This window comes from Meles meles, chromosome 11, assembly GCF_922984935.1.
Source record: "Meles meles chromosome 11, mMelMel3.1 paternal haplotype, whole genome shotgun sequence".
In the NCBI taxonomy this organism is placed as follows: Eukaryota; Metazoa; Chordata; class Mammalia; order Carnivora; family Mustelidae; genus Meles; species Meles meles.
Genome location: NC_060076.1, coordinates 33,256,797 through 33,273,223, shown reverse-complemented (window position 1 = coordinate 33,273,223; position 16,427 = coordinate 33,256,797). Strand labels below are relative to the sequence as shown.

Sequence of the window (16,427 nt, the reverse complement as noted above, 5' to 3'; positions counted from 1 at the left end):
CTCTGGGTTCTTCCATGAGAAGGTAGGACGGAAGTAAGTAGTACTTGGAGGCTTCTTTGTCAGAACAGCTGAGCTGGAACCCTGACTGATACATGTCCATTCCAGAGATGGGAAAACTGAGCTCTGCAGAGTAGAATGGAATTCAATCCCAAATCATTGCAAGTCTGTGCTCGGTCAGTCGTGCAGGAAGCCCGTGGGACACTGTCGTAGCTATTCTCTCCAGCTCCTGTGGCAGACCTCACTGATTTGTCTCAAGATTCCTTCCTACTAAGCCTAGTGGAGGCCTCAGGATATTGAAGATAGCATCAGGTAGCAGCTACCTACGGAGCTGGGAGAGCACCGGAGAAAAAACACATGAGCAGTCCTTAGGCTAAAGCACACACAGAGCCTCATGCGGTCCCCTGTGCCCAGCCCCTCAGGCCACCAAGCAATGCCTGCAGGCCGGTGCGAGAAAGCAGAAAGGCTTATGAGCAAGAGACCCCGTTCATTCCTCCGTGGGGCACTGTATTCACATGGACACTCCAGGTCTGCTTGGCTCTCCACGCCTTCAGGCCCCCAACCTCCCCGGGACTTGTTCTGTCCCAAAGCAGGGATGTGGACTCACTTAAGGCTAGGATCAGAATATCAGGAGCCAGGCAGCCCAGCAGCCAGTCCCACGTGAACCTCAGACCTGGGGGACAGGGACTCTGGACCATTGCTATGCTCCATGCCAGAGAACATGGCTTCCTAGAAACACATTACCTGTATCCACACCAAAGTGTTCAACTAAATGGATCAGCTGGATAGGGTTCTTGCTAAGAACAATTCCATTTTGGAAGAAAACTGCTCCAAGTCATGACTTTATCCGAGAAAATATGGCAAGATCGAAATAGCATGCATCTTCTGAAACCTGGGGACCACAGACTGGCCCTCTTCTGCTTCTCCCCCTTCCCTCCAGCCATCCAAACTTATTAAGCCTCACTCAGTGCCAGGTCCTGGGCTCGGTACGGGTGGCCTGAAGGGGGATTGGTCAGAGTTCTCACCTCCAAACACCACCAAGGCTGGTGGGAGCAAAAATGAACTACTATAATGGAATGATTTACTGCAAGGGGGAAGCAAGCATGCTGGTGGGGATACAGAGCAGAGAGCAATGACTTCTACCTGAGACGGAGGTAGGGGAAGACCAGTATATTCTATATTCTACAGAAAGGCAGAAGAGTTCTGTGAAGAATGAGGGCCAGAGACGGTCAAGAAGTAGAGCAGGAGATGAGGGCTGATAAGCCTTTCCACGTGTGCTGAGTCAGCAGCTCCAGGAAAGGCCTAACCCTAACCCTGGGTGAGGCTGTGGGCATTCTGGGGTGTGGCCAGAAGGTGGGGTGAGGTGGTGGTTGCAAACCAGACTGGAATGTTTGGAATGAACTGGATTCTCAGGCTCTGCTGAGAGAGATCACCATTCCTGTGGCTCCAGGATAACCGAGAAGCTGAGACCATTTTCTGGTTTGGCTGAGATGTGGAGATGACCCTGGTAAGTGCCTGGGTGAGATAACCAGCCGACACCACTGTTCAGACTCGCTTGAGGCTCAGCATCAGGCAGGTATCTTTCCCCCAACTTTGGGAGAGTCAACTCTGAAGCCCATTTCATTACATCAGCTGCCTCCCTCCTCCTACTTCCAGCCCAGGAGGCTGTCCTCCCATCCCAGAATCCCTGCTGCAGCATGAGCCAGGGGGAAAGGAACGGAGTCAGAGCGGGAAGCACGAGGTGAAGAGTGCGAATGGACATGGGCTTCAGAAAACCTGGTGGCTGGCAGGCCCAGGGAGACCACCTGGTCAGGAGGGTCGCCTTGCTGTCACAGGAGGACACTGAAGCCCAAGAAAGAAGGAAGGAGACTAAAAGGAGTTGGTGGGTCTCCACAGGTGGCCATAACAGAGGACCCCCAACTCCTAAGCTAGGGTCCTCCACTTCTCCATGATGTGTAGTTAACACATTTTGCACGGAGACATGTCTTCCCATTTCTTTAAAAATAGAAATAATCCATGTTCATAGCAGCATTAGTTACAACACCCAAGAGATGGGAACAACACACACACCTCTGACGGTGACCGGATAATCGGATATATACCATATATATGTGTACAGCATACACACATGATGGCATATTACTGAGCCTGAAGAAGGAAGAGAATCCCATTACATGCTACAGCATGGATGGACCAGAGGACATCATGTCACAAAAACGCACATACACACGATACAGAAATATTAAAAACCAAAAGGGAAGCCGCTCAGGGCCTTACGATACACTATTCTGTGTCGCTGAGCACGGCCGTCACTAGCAACAGTGTAGAGACTCTTCCTTGTCTGGATGTGCCTCAGTGCCCTGTCCTGCCCTCAAGGAGGGACACCTGGGGTCTTTCCAATTCCCACCTCTATAAGCAATGCTTTAGGACCTCTTCTTAGAAACAAGAGCTGATCAAGTGGTACTTCTAATGTTTCTTACTCAAATCATTGTTTGGCCCATTTCAGATTTTGATAACTGGCCACAAGTTGTCATTTAAAAAAATTTTTTTATTGAAGTATAGTTGATTATTTAAAATTTTAAAAGCCAACAAACCATCTTTTAAAAATTAATCCTTTTCCTTATTAAAAAGTCTACACTTTCCTTACTCACTAAAATTGAGGTGGATGGGCCCAGTGTTGCTGGCGAAAGAGAAGGAGAATCCCAGTCCAGCACCCCAGCCACTGGCCCCTCAGAGGCTGGGCACCAGCAGGGTGCAGGTGAAGGAGCCCTGGCTCTGGAGTCCCTGAGGCCTTGGTTGCCATTCCAGGTCCATGAGGGTGTTTCTGGTGACAGTGTTTCAGAAAAGTGAACTTTGGCTTCGTCATACGTAAAATGGAGAGCAATGCTCCCTACTCCTGGGACAGCCACTTCCTTTTCAAGGAAGAGAAAGGAAGTAGGGCAAGTGCCCCTCCCCAAGTGGAAACAGTCAAGGCCCACGTCGACCCTCCCTCTATGCACTCTGAAGTCTTTGTACTCTGTACTCTGGACAAGGGGAGTGTACACTGAGGTCTCTGGCTGGGGTTCTAGGGAAGTAAGAGGCTGCACTTTGTCCCCACTGAGTTTCCTCAATAAATTACCCTCAGCAAGCTAAGTTGGCCCCAGATAGGGCCTAGGAGGAGTTCATCATTCCCAGCAGTCAACAGATGGCCAACATCACTACAAACATGGGCTTCCCTCTGCCAGGGCAGGCAGCCTTCAGGCTGGGTGCAATTTTGTCAACTCTGAGAGCCTGAGTCACCCAGGCAAGCAGCCATCTGGTGCTATCTTCAGGAGGCCCAATCTCCTGGGGGACCAGCATGCTGCAAGGGCCTGGGACAGATAATGGCTCCATGCGTCCTGGAGTGGTCCTATACTTCAATATGACACCAGACATGAGCGTATTCGTATTTTCTGAAAAGCAGTTATGGTGATCATGTCTGATGCTGGGCCGTACCAGGAGACCACCAAGGAGGCGGTGACTGAGGATCTCAGTCCTGGCTCTTCCAGCTGTGTGACCTTAGGGCAGTCACCCACCATCTCTGAGTTCCTTGAGCATGGCATGGTGAAAAAGGCAGAAACTCTAGAAGCAGACAGACTAGAGTCTGAAACTGGTCTTGGCCCCTGGGAGACCCTGGGCATGCACAATCTCTCAGAGCCTCAGTTTGCTCCTCAAGAAAAGGGGGCTGGTAACTCTTGTGAGGATAAGTGTTAATGCATGGAAAGCCCGAGCACAGAGCTAGGGCCACACTCAACACCAGGTATGTACACTCTTATCTCCCCTTTCCCACCTGAGGGCAGGGACCCTATGTACCTCTGTGCCCTCCACAGCATGCAACAGAGTCTGAGATACAAATTCTTCAAGGGTCCCTAAAGCTGTTGGCAATGAGCACCTGGGTGGCTGAGCCAGGACAAGACTTCCCAGGTCCCACATCCTCCTGCAGCTCTCAGAAAGAGAGCACCTTCTACTGAAGAGACACAGGAAGGCATCTTGTAGATGTGGGCCTAGGGAAGTCTGGGCGCTGTCTGCCCAGCTGAGGAACTGGACTCGGAGGGTCTCAGATGGACAGTTAGTGCCCTCCAATCAGCATTTCTGCACATCTGGGACACCATCGGACACCCCAAGGTTTTGTAGACCTCCTCGGTCCTATCTCTGGGCCAAGAGTCAATCTTCTCTCCCTTTATTCTTTGGTTTTGGTATCTGGGCTGGAGGTAAAAGGCCAGAGTTTGTAGGGCTGGGGCTCCCCGTGATGGTGGGATGGAGACTTGACCTCCGCCTATCACTGCTATGCCACTTGTTTCTTAGAGACCCTCACGGGTGCCCATCTGTCTTCCTGGAGCCCCTCAGAGGAATGCGCCACTCCTTGTTAGGCTGGAAGGAATCAACAAGGAGGGCAGGGAATGCCACAGTGACAGCCAAAGCCTGCATCTGGTGCGAGGCTGCTGCGAGCCAGGCACTGGGCTTTATGAATCTGGACACAGGCCTCTCCAGTAAGGACCACTTGAACCTCCAGGTACAGGAGGAAGCTAAGGCTCTGAGAGGTTAAGAAACTTGCTCAAGGGGCGCCTGGGTGGCTCAGTGGGTTAAGCTGCTGCCTTCGGCTCAGGTCATGATCTCGGGGTCCTGGGATTGAGTCCCGCATCGGGCTCTTTGTTCAGCAGGGAGCCTGCTTCCCTCTCTCTCTCTCTCTCTGCCTGCCTCTCTATCTACTTGTGATCTCTCTCTGTTAAATAAATAAAATAAAAATAAAAATCTAAAAAAAAAAAAGAAAGAAATTTGTTCAGGGCTGGAACTGCAGATGATACCGTCCACTTCAAGGCCTGTGCTCTGAGACACCCACCAGACAAAACCACCTTTGTGAGATGGGCGGGAGAGCATGCACAGCACTCATCTGGTGAGTTAAGAGTGAAACAGCAAGCCTTCCTCTCCTTCTATTGATCCCAGGCCAGGCCAAGGTTTGCTGGAAAATGAGCTAGTTAGAAAGTCCAGATTCTGTAATGCTTGCACAACTTCCTCCTGCCATTTTCATCCTGTGTAGGGAAGCTAGTAGCAGCGTGGGAAGCCCTTACTGATCTCCAAGAGCTTGCCTCCATTTATTAAGAATGCCACATATTCCAGGGAGGCCCAGCTGTCAGGGGCAAACCTCAGTGAAATCTCAGGCTCCCACCTCTCTCCTTCATTGGACAACTCCTGACACCTTGGAAGCAAAGGCCAAGCCCCAGAAGGCTTCCCAGATTTCCTAGAAAGAAGGGGAAGGTGTGGTGAAAGGAGAGGCAGTACTCACATCCAGATTGTTTTTCCCGGCCAGGTTGGGTCTGGGCCTTGTATCGTACTAGTCCAGGGATCGGGCTGGATCCAACTGGAGGCAGCTGGACACCCTCTGGGCTCTCAGGAGCGCCATCAGCTCCACCGCAGGATGGGAAGATGGCCGGGGAAAAAGAAGCTGGGCTGATAAGCAGACTCAGAGGGGGCTTCCCAGGCTGTAATGCTATACGTGGGTCTCAGCATGCTTACTGTCTGCCTCTGCCATGAAATGCAAGTCCCTGAGAGGCAGGGCCCATGTCTCTTCTCACTGTTCCCAGCACCTAGACTACTGCATGCACACCACAGGCCCTCGACAAAGACCTGGTGAATTCACAACTGAAGGGGAAACCTATGAATGAATGAGCTTCCTCCTTGGAGAACTCCAATCATGGGCGGCTTCATTAGGGAAGCCTCAGCTGCTTCCCCTACTACCCGCTTAAGGCAAGAAAGGCAGAGAAGGGGCAAAACTAGGTAGGGAGAGCGTTTTTCTGGACTGTCTTCTCCAAAAACAGAGCAGCAGAAAGGAGGAGAAGAAATGTACAGCAGGGAGACTATTCAGAAGTATATACACTACACCCCCCACCGCCCACCCCAGAGGCTTGAGCTAGGGAATAAAGCAGGAAGACTGAGGCCAGCCAAACCTCAACATGAGGACTTGGGCTTTTCCCTCAGAGGAAAAGAAGCCAGGTTCTCAGTGGAGCCCACGCCTGGGGACATCACCGGGTACCACCCTTGGGATTTTCAGTAACAACTGTGCTATCTGAACTACTTTCATTGTGCCCAGGATTGCAGTCTTCAACTTTGCAACTTCACAAAGTTGCCCCAGAATGCGAACATGATGTATTCCCTGGGTTGTAAGATTTGGTGATGATTTTACTGTCTGTGTATGTATGTGATCTGTGTTCTACAAAGGCCATTGTAGAATCTTCCTCATCACTGTCCCCTGTAGGGCCTGGCTGAGCCCCAGAGCTACACAGACCTGCCTGTTTTCTCTCTCCTGTGAGAGTCCTTCAGCAGTTCCTTCAGCGGCCCCTCCCAGGACCCTGCATCCAGACTCCCCTCCTCCAAATGCTGCCTCTCTTCAGTGTGGGGTCAGGCCAGGCACAGTCTTCCAGGAGTCCAAGAGCAATACAAAGGAGGTTCCAGAGACTCTGTCCTGGAAGGCTTTCTGTCACCTAGGCTGAGTGTCCACAGGTCCCTTAGTAGCCAAGAGCACAGCATTTCCCTCTACCGGCAGTTTGGCTGGTGAGGACAGAGACTGGCCCGTGCCCAGCTGGGCTAACATGGCATGTCTAGCTTGTTCAGAAGCTCCAGGCCAAAGGGGTGCACTGGAGCCTGAGACCCCACTGGAGTCAGAGCTCACCTTCTGAGACTTTAATTCCTTGGTGAGCACCAGAACCTGCTGCTCCAAGGCCAGAACCTTTTCCTGGGCAGTTCGGGTTCGTGTGAGTCCTTCGGCAAAGAGTGGAAAGGTGTTGTTCTGGCGCTTGGCTTTTTGAATGAGATTGGCGGTCAGAGAGGATTTCGGTGTAGGTTTTGGAGAATCTGCTGGATCTTTCCCTGCTCAAAAGGAGGAACACAGAGGTTATGATCAGTGGCCTCAGTGGTACTCAAAATCGAACTTGCTGCAGAAGCACCTGGGGGGCCTGGTAAAATGCAGATTGTGGGACCCTACTCCCAGGGCTTCTCATCAATAGGTCTGGGGAGGGGCGCTTGACAATTTGCATTTCTAAAACTTTCCTAGGGGATGCTGCTGCAGTTGGTCCAGGATCACACTTTGAGAATGCTTGGGCTATATAAATGTTATTTATACTGTACTGACTGGGTTCTTCAGGCTGTCCTCTGACGTGTGCCTCTCACTCACTCTCGGATCCCCGCCTGTCTGGGCTATCTCACACCACACCACTGCTGTGTGTCAGGGGCCATCTCAGGAACAAGCCCTGGCAGGATGTCTTGTTTCTTATTTCAAGATCCCACCTCTACCCTCTGGGCGATTTTTGAAGCACGGAGATCTGTCCATAGACAGGAGTATGGAATATCTGTATTTGGCATTCTTGCCCCCGAGATTAAGTCAAAGTTAGATTTTTATTACAAGCTAAGTTAGGGCACATATTCCCCACAGTTGACTGCCTCCAGGCTGCATAGTCCTATTTCCTCTTGAGCCAGGGTCAGCAACCAGAGGCCCACAGGCCAAATCCAGCCCACAACCTGCTTTTGTAAATAAAGTTTTATTGGAACATGGCCACATCCATTTGTGCATTGTCTGTGCTGCTTTCACTCTACAAGGGTAGAGTTGGGTACTGGCAACAGAGACCATATGCCCCACAATGTCTCCAACATTTAGTATCTAGCTCTTTATAGAGAACATCTGCCAATCACTGCTGAATTTCTTATTTTGTTTTATTATTATTTTTTCTTAAATCAAATCCAATATCAGAGTTATTCACCTATCCCCGACGCTTGTCCTGCCCTGCCCCAAGCCTACACCTTAGGGATCTGCCATCAGCCTGCATCCAGGGACATTTTAAAGGCCCAATTATATAGTCAAAAGACCTTGAAAATCTTGTCTACATGGTACATACACACCATGACAATTATGAGGCACCAGCAGAAGAAATTTCTCTCAGCCCTCTGAGAAAGGCTCTGCTTTTTCTTAGAAAATATGTGTTTATTCTGTGGGCACTGGAAATAATCTAACACTTGTATTTCCCTCTTTGCCTTGGCTACTGAGAAGCTCAGCTGCATCTGCTGCTCACTCATGGCTATTCTATAGGATCTCATCTTGGTCTTATCTAAATTTCCTAACCCAGATTACTCACTTACTGTCCCCTGATAAATATTTTAATAAGCTATCCCCAATCTTTTTGGGACTAGGGTGTAAAAATAAGGACATGATATGGGATCCCAGCTGAGGGGAAGGTAGGGCTTTGAGGATGAGTCAAATAATTTAGCATGTTTCTTCTGGGGTTAGCCAAACCATCTCGAATGGAGAAGAAATGAGTCGGAATCAGAACCTCCCTGGCCTTGCTGAATACAAGAACAGGATGGTTTTGTTCTAGACTTAAAAGAAATCCAGCTGCGCTGGGTACAAACTCAGCTGCAGAGGTCAAAGGACAGCAAAGCTTCTTTCTTTCTCTTTCCTGTGTGGGGTATAGAAGAGCAGAGAGGCTCCCTGCAGCCCCGCTGCCCTCTGATAACACTACTCTCCACTGACTCTGAGGGCAGGCAAGGTAGGGATCACGGCACCCATTTCATAGTTTGAGAAGATAAGGCCTAAGAGAGTGGTCTCCGTCAGTGCTGTAGGATTTCACGGGTGTGCTACAGGGTTAGCTGGGAGGGGAAGATGGTAGGAGGAGCCGAGGGGAGCCCAGACTCCATTCCCCTGTCTCAAGTCTGCTTTGATCTGCACTGTATATTAGATTTTATTTATGGGAGTCAAGGCATCATGGCAATAGAAACGTGGTGTGAAAAATCACTGCTTTAAAAAACAAGACTTTTCTAAAGCCTCAGCCTGAACTCTAGTTCCCAGTTCCGCACACGCAGTACGGTCATGAGCGAGTCATTCCCACTTTTCTGTCCCGGTCCTCTGATTTATTAAATGAGAACAATGGAAGCTACCGCTCAGGTTGCTGGAAGGGTCAAAGAGAATAAAGCAGGTGAAGTGCTTGGTACCCATAAAAGAAACTTGAAAAGATTCTGTTCGGTGACAGGAGCCAGTCCTAAAGGACCAGACACTGCAGCGTCCATCTATATGAACTATCCAGAACGGGCAAATCCACAGAGACAGAGCTGAACAGCGGCTGCCTAGAGCTGGAGGGATGCGAGATTTCTTTTGGGGATAATAAGCAATAAGTTCTAGAATTGATTGTGGTGAATCTAGACTTCAAAGGGGTGAATTGTTTGGTATGTAAATTATATTTTAATGAAACTGTTACCAAAGGGAAAAAAGTGCTTAGGGTAGCCTCGGCACAAAGTAGCTGCTGCATAGCAGTGCTGGTTCCATTAGCCCTGGTTCCCTGGGGTACTGAGCCCCTTGTGCACTGTTCACTGCAATCTGAGGGGCCTCACCAGGCACTGCTCCAAAGGGATGTTCTTTCTGGAGCCACTTCTATATAGCCCAGGGGTCCTCCCGGCTAGAAGAACCCACGGTGCTGCCTCAGCCAGTTTTCTTCCAGCTGTTACCAGATTACAGAATGTCCTAAGGGCACCCATCCCAATTTCCTAAAAAAAAAAAAAAGGCCGATCCCTCCCCTGAAGGTGTGGGCCACTCACATTCTGTGAAATAGTAAAGTGCTGTGGAACAGCTAGATGGACAGCTAAAGGTCACTTGTTCTGCTTCTTCAAGCAGATCTGATTTTTATCACCTCAGGGAGCATTTTTATATCCTTTCCTTATAAGTTAAAAAAAAAACAGTAAGAAATAAAAAGTGAGACATTTTCTTTTACTACTTCAGGAGTCATTGCTAAGAGCAATGTTTGGGAAGACGAGAAAGAATTGCTGGAGACGGACGGTGGTGAGGGTTGAACACCGCCGTGAATGTGCTCCATGCCACTGAACTGTGCACTTACAACTGGTTAAAGTGGTCTATTTCATGTGTATTTTACCATAGTAATATTAATTAAAAGAAAAAAGGAATCACTGCCGCTAGACCCATGGAAACCAGGAGGAGTGACCTGGAGAGTTTCATGTTCAACACAAAAGGCACTGGGGAGGATACAGAGGGCACTTGCTTGGTCTCTGACAACAGCCCAAACCTGAGCTCACCTGGGGTGCCTGGGTCAGAGGGTAAGGGCTGCTCCGCCCTCTGAGGTTCCGCACTCCCGGGAGGATCTTCTCCTGGAGGTCCATGGCCTGTTCCTTGGGTCTGCCTGTTGCTCCGAATATTGTACATTGTGTTTCTGAAAGGAAAACAGGAGCCTGGGGCTGCCATTCTGCCCCTCCACTGTCTCTCCGCTCTCCCTGCTGCCCCAGCTGGAGCCACCTCCTCCACTTCAGTCCTGCCCTGAGCAGAGGGGTCGGCTGGACTCCAGGCAGCCTGGAGGTGCATCCCACCTGAGCCACTCCCCAAGCCCTCACCCTCTCCTTTTCATTTTCTCATCATGCTTATGGCCGTCCACACACGATATTGCTAATAAACAATACAGGCCTGATTCCCCTGCCCCCAGCCACACTGCTGGAATGTAAGTTTTGTTTTGTTTTGTTTTTAAGATTTTATTTATTTGACAGAGAGAGAGAAAACGTGCACAAGCACACACAAGCAGGTGGGACGGCAGGCAGAAGAAGAGGGAGAAGCAGGCTCCACACTGAGCAGGGAGCCCGAAGAGGGGCTCGATCCCAGGGCCCTGGATCATGCCCTGAGCCAAAGGCGGATGGTGTACGCTTAACTGACCAAGCTGCCCAGGCGCCCCTGGAGAGTAAGTTCTAGTGAGTACAGGGATGTCTGCCTGTTTTGTTCACTCAAACTCTCCAATGCCCAGCACGGTGCCGGCAACACTGAGGGTACTTATGGTATATGTGCTGAATAAACGCTAGACTTGCCAAATCAACTGTCCTGAAACCTTCATCTGGTTTTATAACTACTTGGCTCAAAAATGATCGGTGGCTTCCTGCTTCTGCTGAGGAAAGCTTCAAACCCCTCCTGGATCCTTCTTGCCTTGTTTTCTTTGCCCATTCAGATCTGTTCTCTTGGAGGCCTTCACTAATCATCTCATGGCCTCCAAGGAACTTACTGCACTTTGTCCATGGGCTACCCTTTGACCCAGTACTTGTCTAGGCTGAATAATGGCGTCATTTCTCCAAGAGCTGGGCACCAACCAGTCTGCATGCCTGCTGGCACCTGGCGCTGGGTGCACATGCCCGGACTGCAGGCTCAGTGCATGCTGGGTTTGTAGGAAGGAACTAGGTGGCACCAAAGGCTGGCTGAGGTGTCAGAGAAATTCATAATGAGTCAGATGAGAGGACAGTTTAACTGAGTTTATTTTCCCTTTGCAAAGAGATGAAAGTAGATATATTCCAAAATTAATCACAAGGAAGAGAAGATAATTAAAGGAGTTTGCTATGTCAGTGTTTTTCAAACTGGAGGTTGTGAACCATTGGTAGATTGTAAAATCAGTTTAGTATCATGACTAGAACATATTTTATTATTTTAAGATTTATTTATTTGAGAGAGAGAGAGCGCATACAAGCAGGAGGGGCAGAGGGAGAGAGAATCTCAAGCAGATTCCATGCAGAGCATGGAGCCTAACATGGGGCTAAATCTTAGGATACTGAGATCACGACCAGGGCTGAAACCGACAGTCAGACGCTTAACTGACTGTGCTACTCAGGTGCCCTGTGACCAGCATTTAAAATATGAAATGGATGCACCAAAAACCACAACATACCTAGGAATAAACCTAAACAAAGATCTGTACTGTAAAAATTATAGAACACTCATGAAAGAAATTAAGGAAGACACAGAGAGATGAAAAAACATTCCATGCTCATGGATTGGAAGAACAAATATTGTTAAAACATCTATGCTACCCAGAGCAATCCACACATTCAATGAAATCCCTATAAAATACCATGGATATTTTTCACAGAGCTGGAACAAAGAATCCTAAAATTTGTATGGAACCAGAAAAGACTCCCGAATAGCCAGAGGAATGTTAAAAAAGAAAACTAAAGTTAGTGGCATCACAATTCCAGACTTCAAGCTCTATTACAAAGCTGTCATCATCAAGACAGTATGGTACTGGCACAATCCATGATCAGTGGAACAGAATAGAGAGCTCAGAAGCCGACCCTCAACTCTATGGTCAACTAATCTTCAATGAAGCGGGAAAGAATATCCAATGGAAAGAAGACAGTCTCTTCAACAAATGGTGCTGGGAAGATTGAACAGCCACATGCAGAAGAATGAAACTGGATCATTCTCTAATACCACACACAAAAAGTAGACTCAAAATAGAATAAAGACCTTAGTGTGAGACAGGAATCCATCAGAATCCTTGAGAACACAGGCAGCAACCTCTGTGACCTTGGCCACAGAAACTTCTTGCTAGACACGTCTCCAAAGGCAAGGGAAAGAAAAGCAAAAATTAACTATTGGAACATCATCAAGATAAGAAGTTTCTGCACGACAAAGGAAACAGTCAGTAAAACTAAAAGATAACCTACAGAGTGAGAGAAGATATTTATCAGATAAAGGGCTAGTATTCAAGATCTATAAAAAACTTATCAAACTCAACATCCAAAACACAAATAATCCAGACAAGAAACGGGCAGAAGACAAACAGACACTTGTCCAAAGAAGACATACAAATGGTCAACAGACACAGGAAAAAATGCTCCACATCACTTGGCATCAGGGAAATACAAATCAAAACCACAATGAAATGCCACCTCACACCAGTCAGAATGGCTAAAATTAACAAGATAGGAAACAACAAATGTTGGCAAGGATGTGGAGAAAGGAGAACCCTCTTACACTGTTGGTGGAAATGCAAGTTGATGCAGCCACTCTTGAGGTTCCTCAAGAAGCTAAAAATGGAGGGGCACCTGGGTGGCTCAGTCGTTAAGTGTCTGCCTTCAGCTCAGGTCATGATCCCACAGTCCTGGGATCAAGCCCTGCATCAGGCTCCCTGCTCCTCGGGGACCCTGCTTCTCCCTCTCCCACTCCCTCTGCTGTGTTCCCTCTCTCGCTGTGTCTCTCTCTGTAAAATAAATAAATAAAATCTTTTAAAAAAAATGAAGCTAAAAATGGAAGTACCCTATGACCCAGCAATTGCATTACTAGGTATTTACCCAAAATATACAAATGTATTGATCCAAAGGGGCACCTGCACCCCAACGTTTAAGCAGCAATGTCCACAACAGCCAAATTGTGGAAAGAGAAAGAGGCAAGATGTCCTTCAACAGATGAATCAATAAAGAAGATGTGGTGTATATGTACAATGGAGGATCACTCAGCCATCAGAAAGAATGAATACTTACCATTTACATTGATGTGGATGGAACTGGAGGGTATTATACTGAGTGAAATAAGTCAACAGAGAAAGACAATTATCATATGGTTTCACACAGATGTGGAATATAAGAAACAGTGCAGAAGATCTTAGGAGGAGGGAGGGAAAACTGAATGGGAAGTCATCAGAGAAGGAGAAAAACCATGAGAGACTCTTAACTATCAGAAACAAACTGAGGGTTGCTGGAGGGGAGGTGGGTAGGTTAGGGTGATGGGCGTTAAGGAAGGCACATGATGTGATGAGCACTGGGTGTTGTATGCAACTGATGAATTACTGAACACGACATCTAAAACTAATGATGTACTGTATGTTGGCTAATTGAATTTAAATAAAAAAATATGGAATGGAAAATATCAGAATGGATCCCACTCAGAATGGAGTTAATATCTTGTAAATTACATATATGTGTACTAACTGAACTATAAAATAAAATGTATTTCTTACTGTGATGGTGGTCAACAGTTTGAAAAACAATGAAATAAATGCAGAGGTCATTCACTTAAAAGGCAGCAATAGTGTGGTCAAAAGAGAAGGGGAGGGGCGCCTGGGTGGCTCAGTTGGTTAAGTGTCTGCATTCAGCTCAGGTCATGATCCCAGGGTGCTGGGATCAAGCCTGGAGTTGGGCTCCCCGCTCAATGGGGAGTCTGCTTCTTCCTCTCCCTCTGTCCCTCCCCCAACCTTGTGCTTTCTTTCCCAAATAAACAAAATCTTAAAAAAAAGGGGAGGGGCCGTAAGAAGGTCTGTAGATCCGTGATGGGAGTCCTGGCTTTGTTGTATCATCCCTCTGCACAATGTACACTTCTAGCAGTACGGTGGACAGATTACCCTGAAAAGCCCTTATTTACAGACACCTAGATGCTAGATAAATACCAAACATGTTTCAAAAATACTGAGCTGAATTCCCAGAAAAGGAAGGGAAATTCTTGGGGACATGAAAAATGAACTTCAAGTGGGAAGGTGAATGTGCAGATCAAACTACTCCTCAGCAAATATTTGCCCCTTTCCCACCACCTCGTTAGGAGCAGAGTACTTCCTCTCTGGGCTTGGGCATGGCCACGGGATTTGCTTTTTTCAAGGGAATGTTAGCAGATGTAAACATAGGCTTAAAATGTCCTTGTATAGAGTATGGCCTCTTGAAGAACATGGCTCAGGCAGCTGCTGGTCCATGGAAGATGAGGAACACAAGGAGTACACCCAGATCTTTTTTTAATTAAAAAATATATATTATTGGGGCACCTGGGTGGCTCAGTGGATTAAGCTGCTGCCTTCGGCTCAGGTCATGATCTCAGGGTCCTGGGATCGAGCCCCACATCGGGCTCTCTGCTCCGCAGGGAGCCTGCTTCCTCCTCTCTCTGCCTGCCTCTCTGCCTACTTGTGATCTCTCTCTCTGTCAAATAAATAAATAAAAAATCTTAAAAAAAAATATATATATATATTATTTACTTGACAGAGATAACAAGTGGGCAGGGGGGCAGGCAGAGAGAGAGGAGAGAAGCAGGCTCCCTGCTGAGTGGAGAACCCGATGCGGGGCTCGATCCGAGGACCCTGGGATCATGACCTGAGCCAAAGGCAGATGCTTAACCCACTGAGCCATGCAGGCGCCCCAGGCACCCCATCAGCAGACCTAAATCTTACCAACAGTTTGCAGTCAAGACCAGGTGTACCCAGTCTATATCAGCTGAATCCAGATATGTAAGAAATAAAGATGCTTACCATACGACACTGAATTCTGAAATCTGTGTCTGCGGGATTATTTTTGTGAAAGTTGACTGAGGACATGAGTTTGTTCTGGGGTCAACTGTTTTGTTTTTTTTTTTTTTAATTGAGATACAACTAATACAGAACATAATCATTTCAGGTGTACAACATATTCAACATAGTGAGAAACGATCACCACACTACATCTAGTTAATAGACATCACCACACACAGCTACAAGATGGTGTGTGTGTGTGTGACCGCAGATCAACTGTTGATATCACAGACTGAGAACATTGGCAGCAAGAGAGGAAAGAAAGCAAAGTTTTGAACCCATATAAACTGCAGCGTTGAAATTGAAATTCTCACATACAGCTGGGAGTCCTGTGAAGAGGTGAAATTAGAAAAAAAACCAGGCCTGCTGCCAAAATCAACACAAGGAAATTCTAGGTGAAAGCTCCAGGTTCTTGTGCTATTTTTATTTGGTTTTGGTATTAGGATAATATTGGCCGGGCACCTGGGTGACTCTGTTGGTTAAGGGTCTGCCTTTGGCTCAGGTCATGACCCTAAGTCTGAAAGTCCCGGCAGTGTGGGGGAGTGGTCATAAAGACTTGCTCTGGAAAGATAACCTTGGGCAAGCCATTTATCCTCCCTGAGCCAGGGTTTCCTGATCTGGAGTGGGGATGAGGAACATGTCCAGAACAGATAGCGACTGGGTCCTTCCATTGGCCAAGCACTAAGCTGACACTAGTCATTCAACTCACTCAATCTTCACAAGGGTCCAGTGAAGTGAGTAGCAATGTCACATCCACTGTCTAGAGAGGAGAATGGAGGTTCAGAAAGGGTAAGCAGCCAAAGCCACAGAGCTAGTGAGTGGGGGGACTGAGCATCAGACCCGGATGTCTGACTCCACGCTCTAAGAACTCAACTGTTGTGACACTGCCTCATAGATTTGTGCAGCCAACTCAGCGACGGTGCAAGGAACCTAGCACAGAGCTCTAGAAGCACTCTTACTCCCTTCTCTGGAGTATGCCCCCAGCTCATGGCAGAGCCCACAGCAAGCTCTAAGACCAGCCAGTGCCCAGGGTGCAGGAGACAAAGGCGACCCCGATCGTACTGTGGCTGTCAGCAGCCCATGGCAAGGAGCCCACTTCTTGCACCTTTCCCTCTTATTTTCTGTGGGTTATTACAAATGTCAGGAGGGAAGTAACCAACTGATCCTCTGAAACTTCCTTCCTTTCTGTCTCTGCATGTTCTCTCTTCCACTTCTGTTTGTGGCCTTCATGGCACAGACCTGACTTAAGCTTGGTGAGACTACACTGGATACAACCTGGATATCTCAGCCCCTTCTGCCCCACAGCGGGCTCCCAATGTAGCCAGTTCTCTCCAGTTCCCACTGAGG

General features: G+C 48.0%; 1 protein-coding gene across 2 annotated transcripts in view; it reads right to left on the bottom strand.

Moving 5' to 3' along the window:
• The window catches only part of LOC123952878 (TBC1 domain family member 2A), a 107,786-nt gene that overhangs the window by 76,823 nt on the left and 14,536 nt on the right, over positions 1 to 16,427 (bottom strand). For both annotated transcript variants that reach the window (XM_046022494.1, XM_046022493.1), the window contains exons 4-5: positions 10,084 to 10,217; positions 6,683 to 6,879 (exon numbers count right to left, since the gene is read on the bottom strand). In XM_046022494.1, coding sequence (XP_045878450.1) covers positions 6,683 to 6,879; positions 10,084 to 10,217 — 331 coding nt within the window. The remainder of the gene's footprint in view (positions 1 to 6,682; positions 6,880 to 10,083; positions 10,218 to 16,427) is intronic.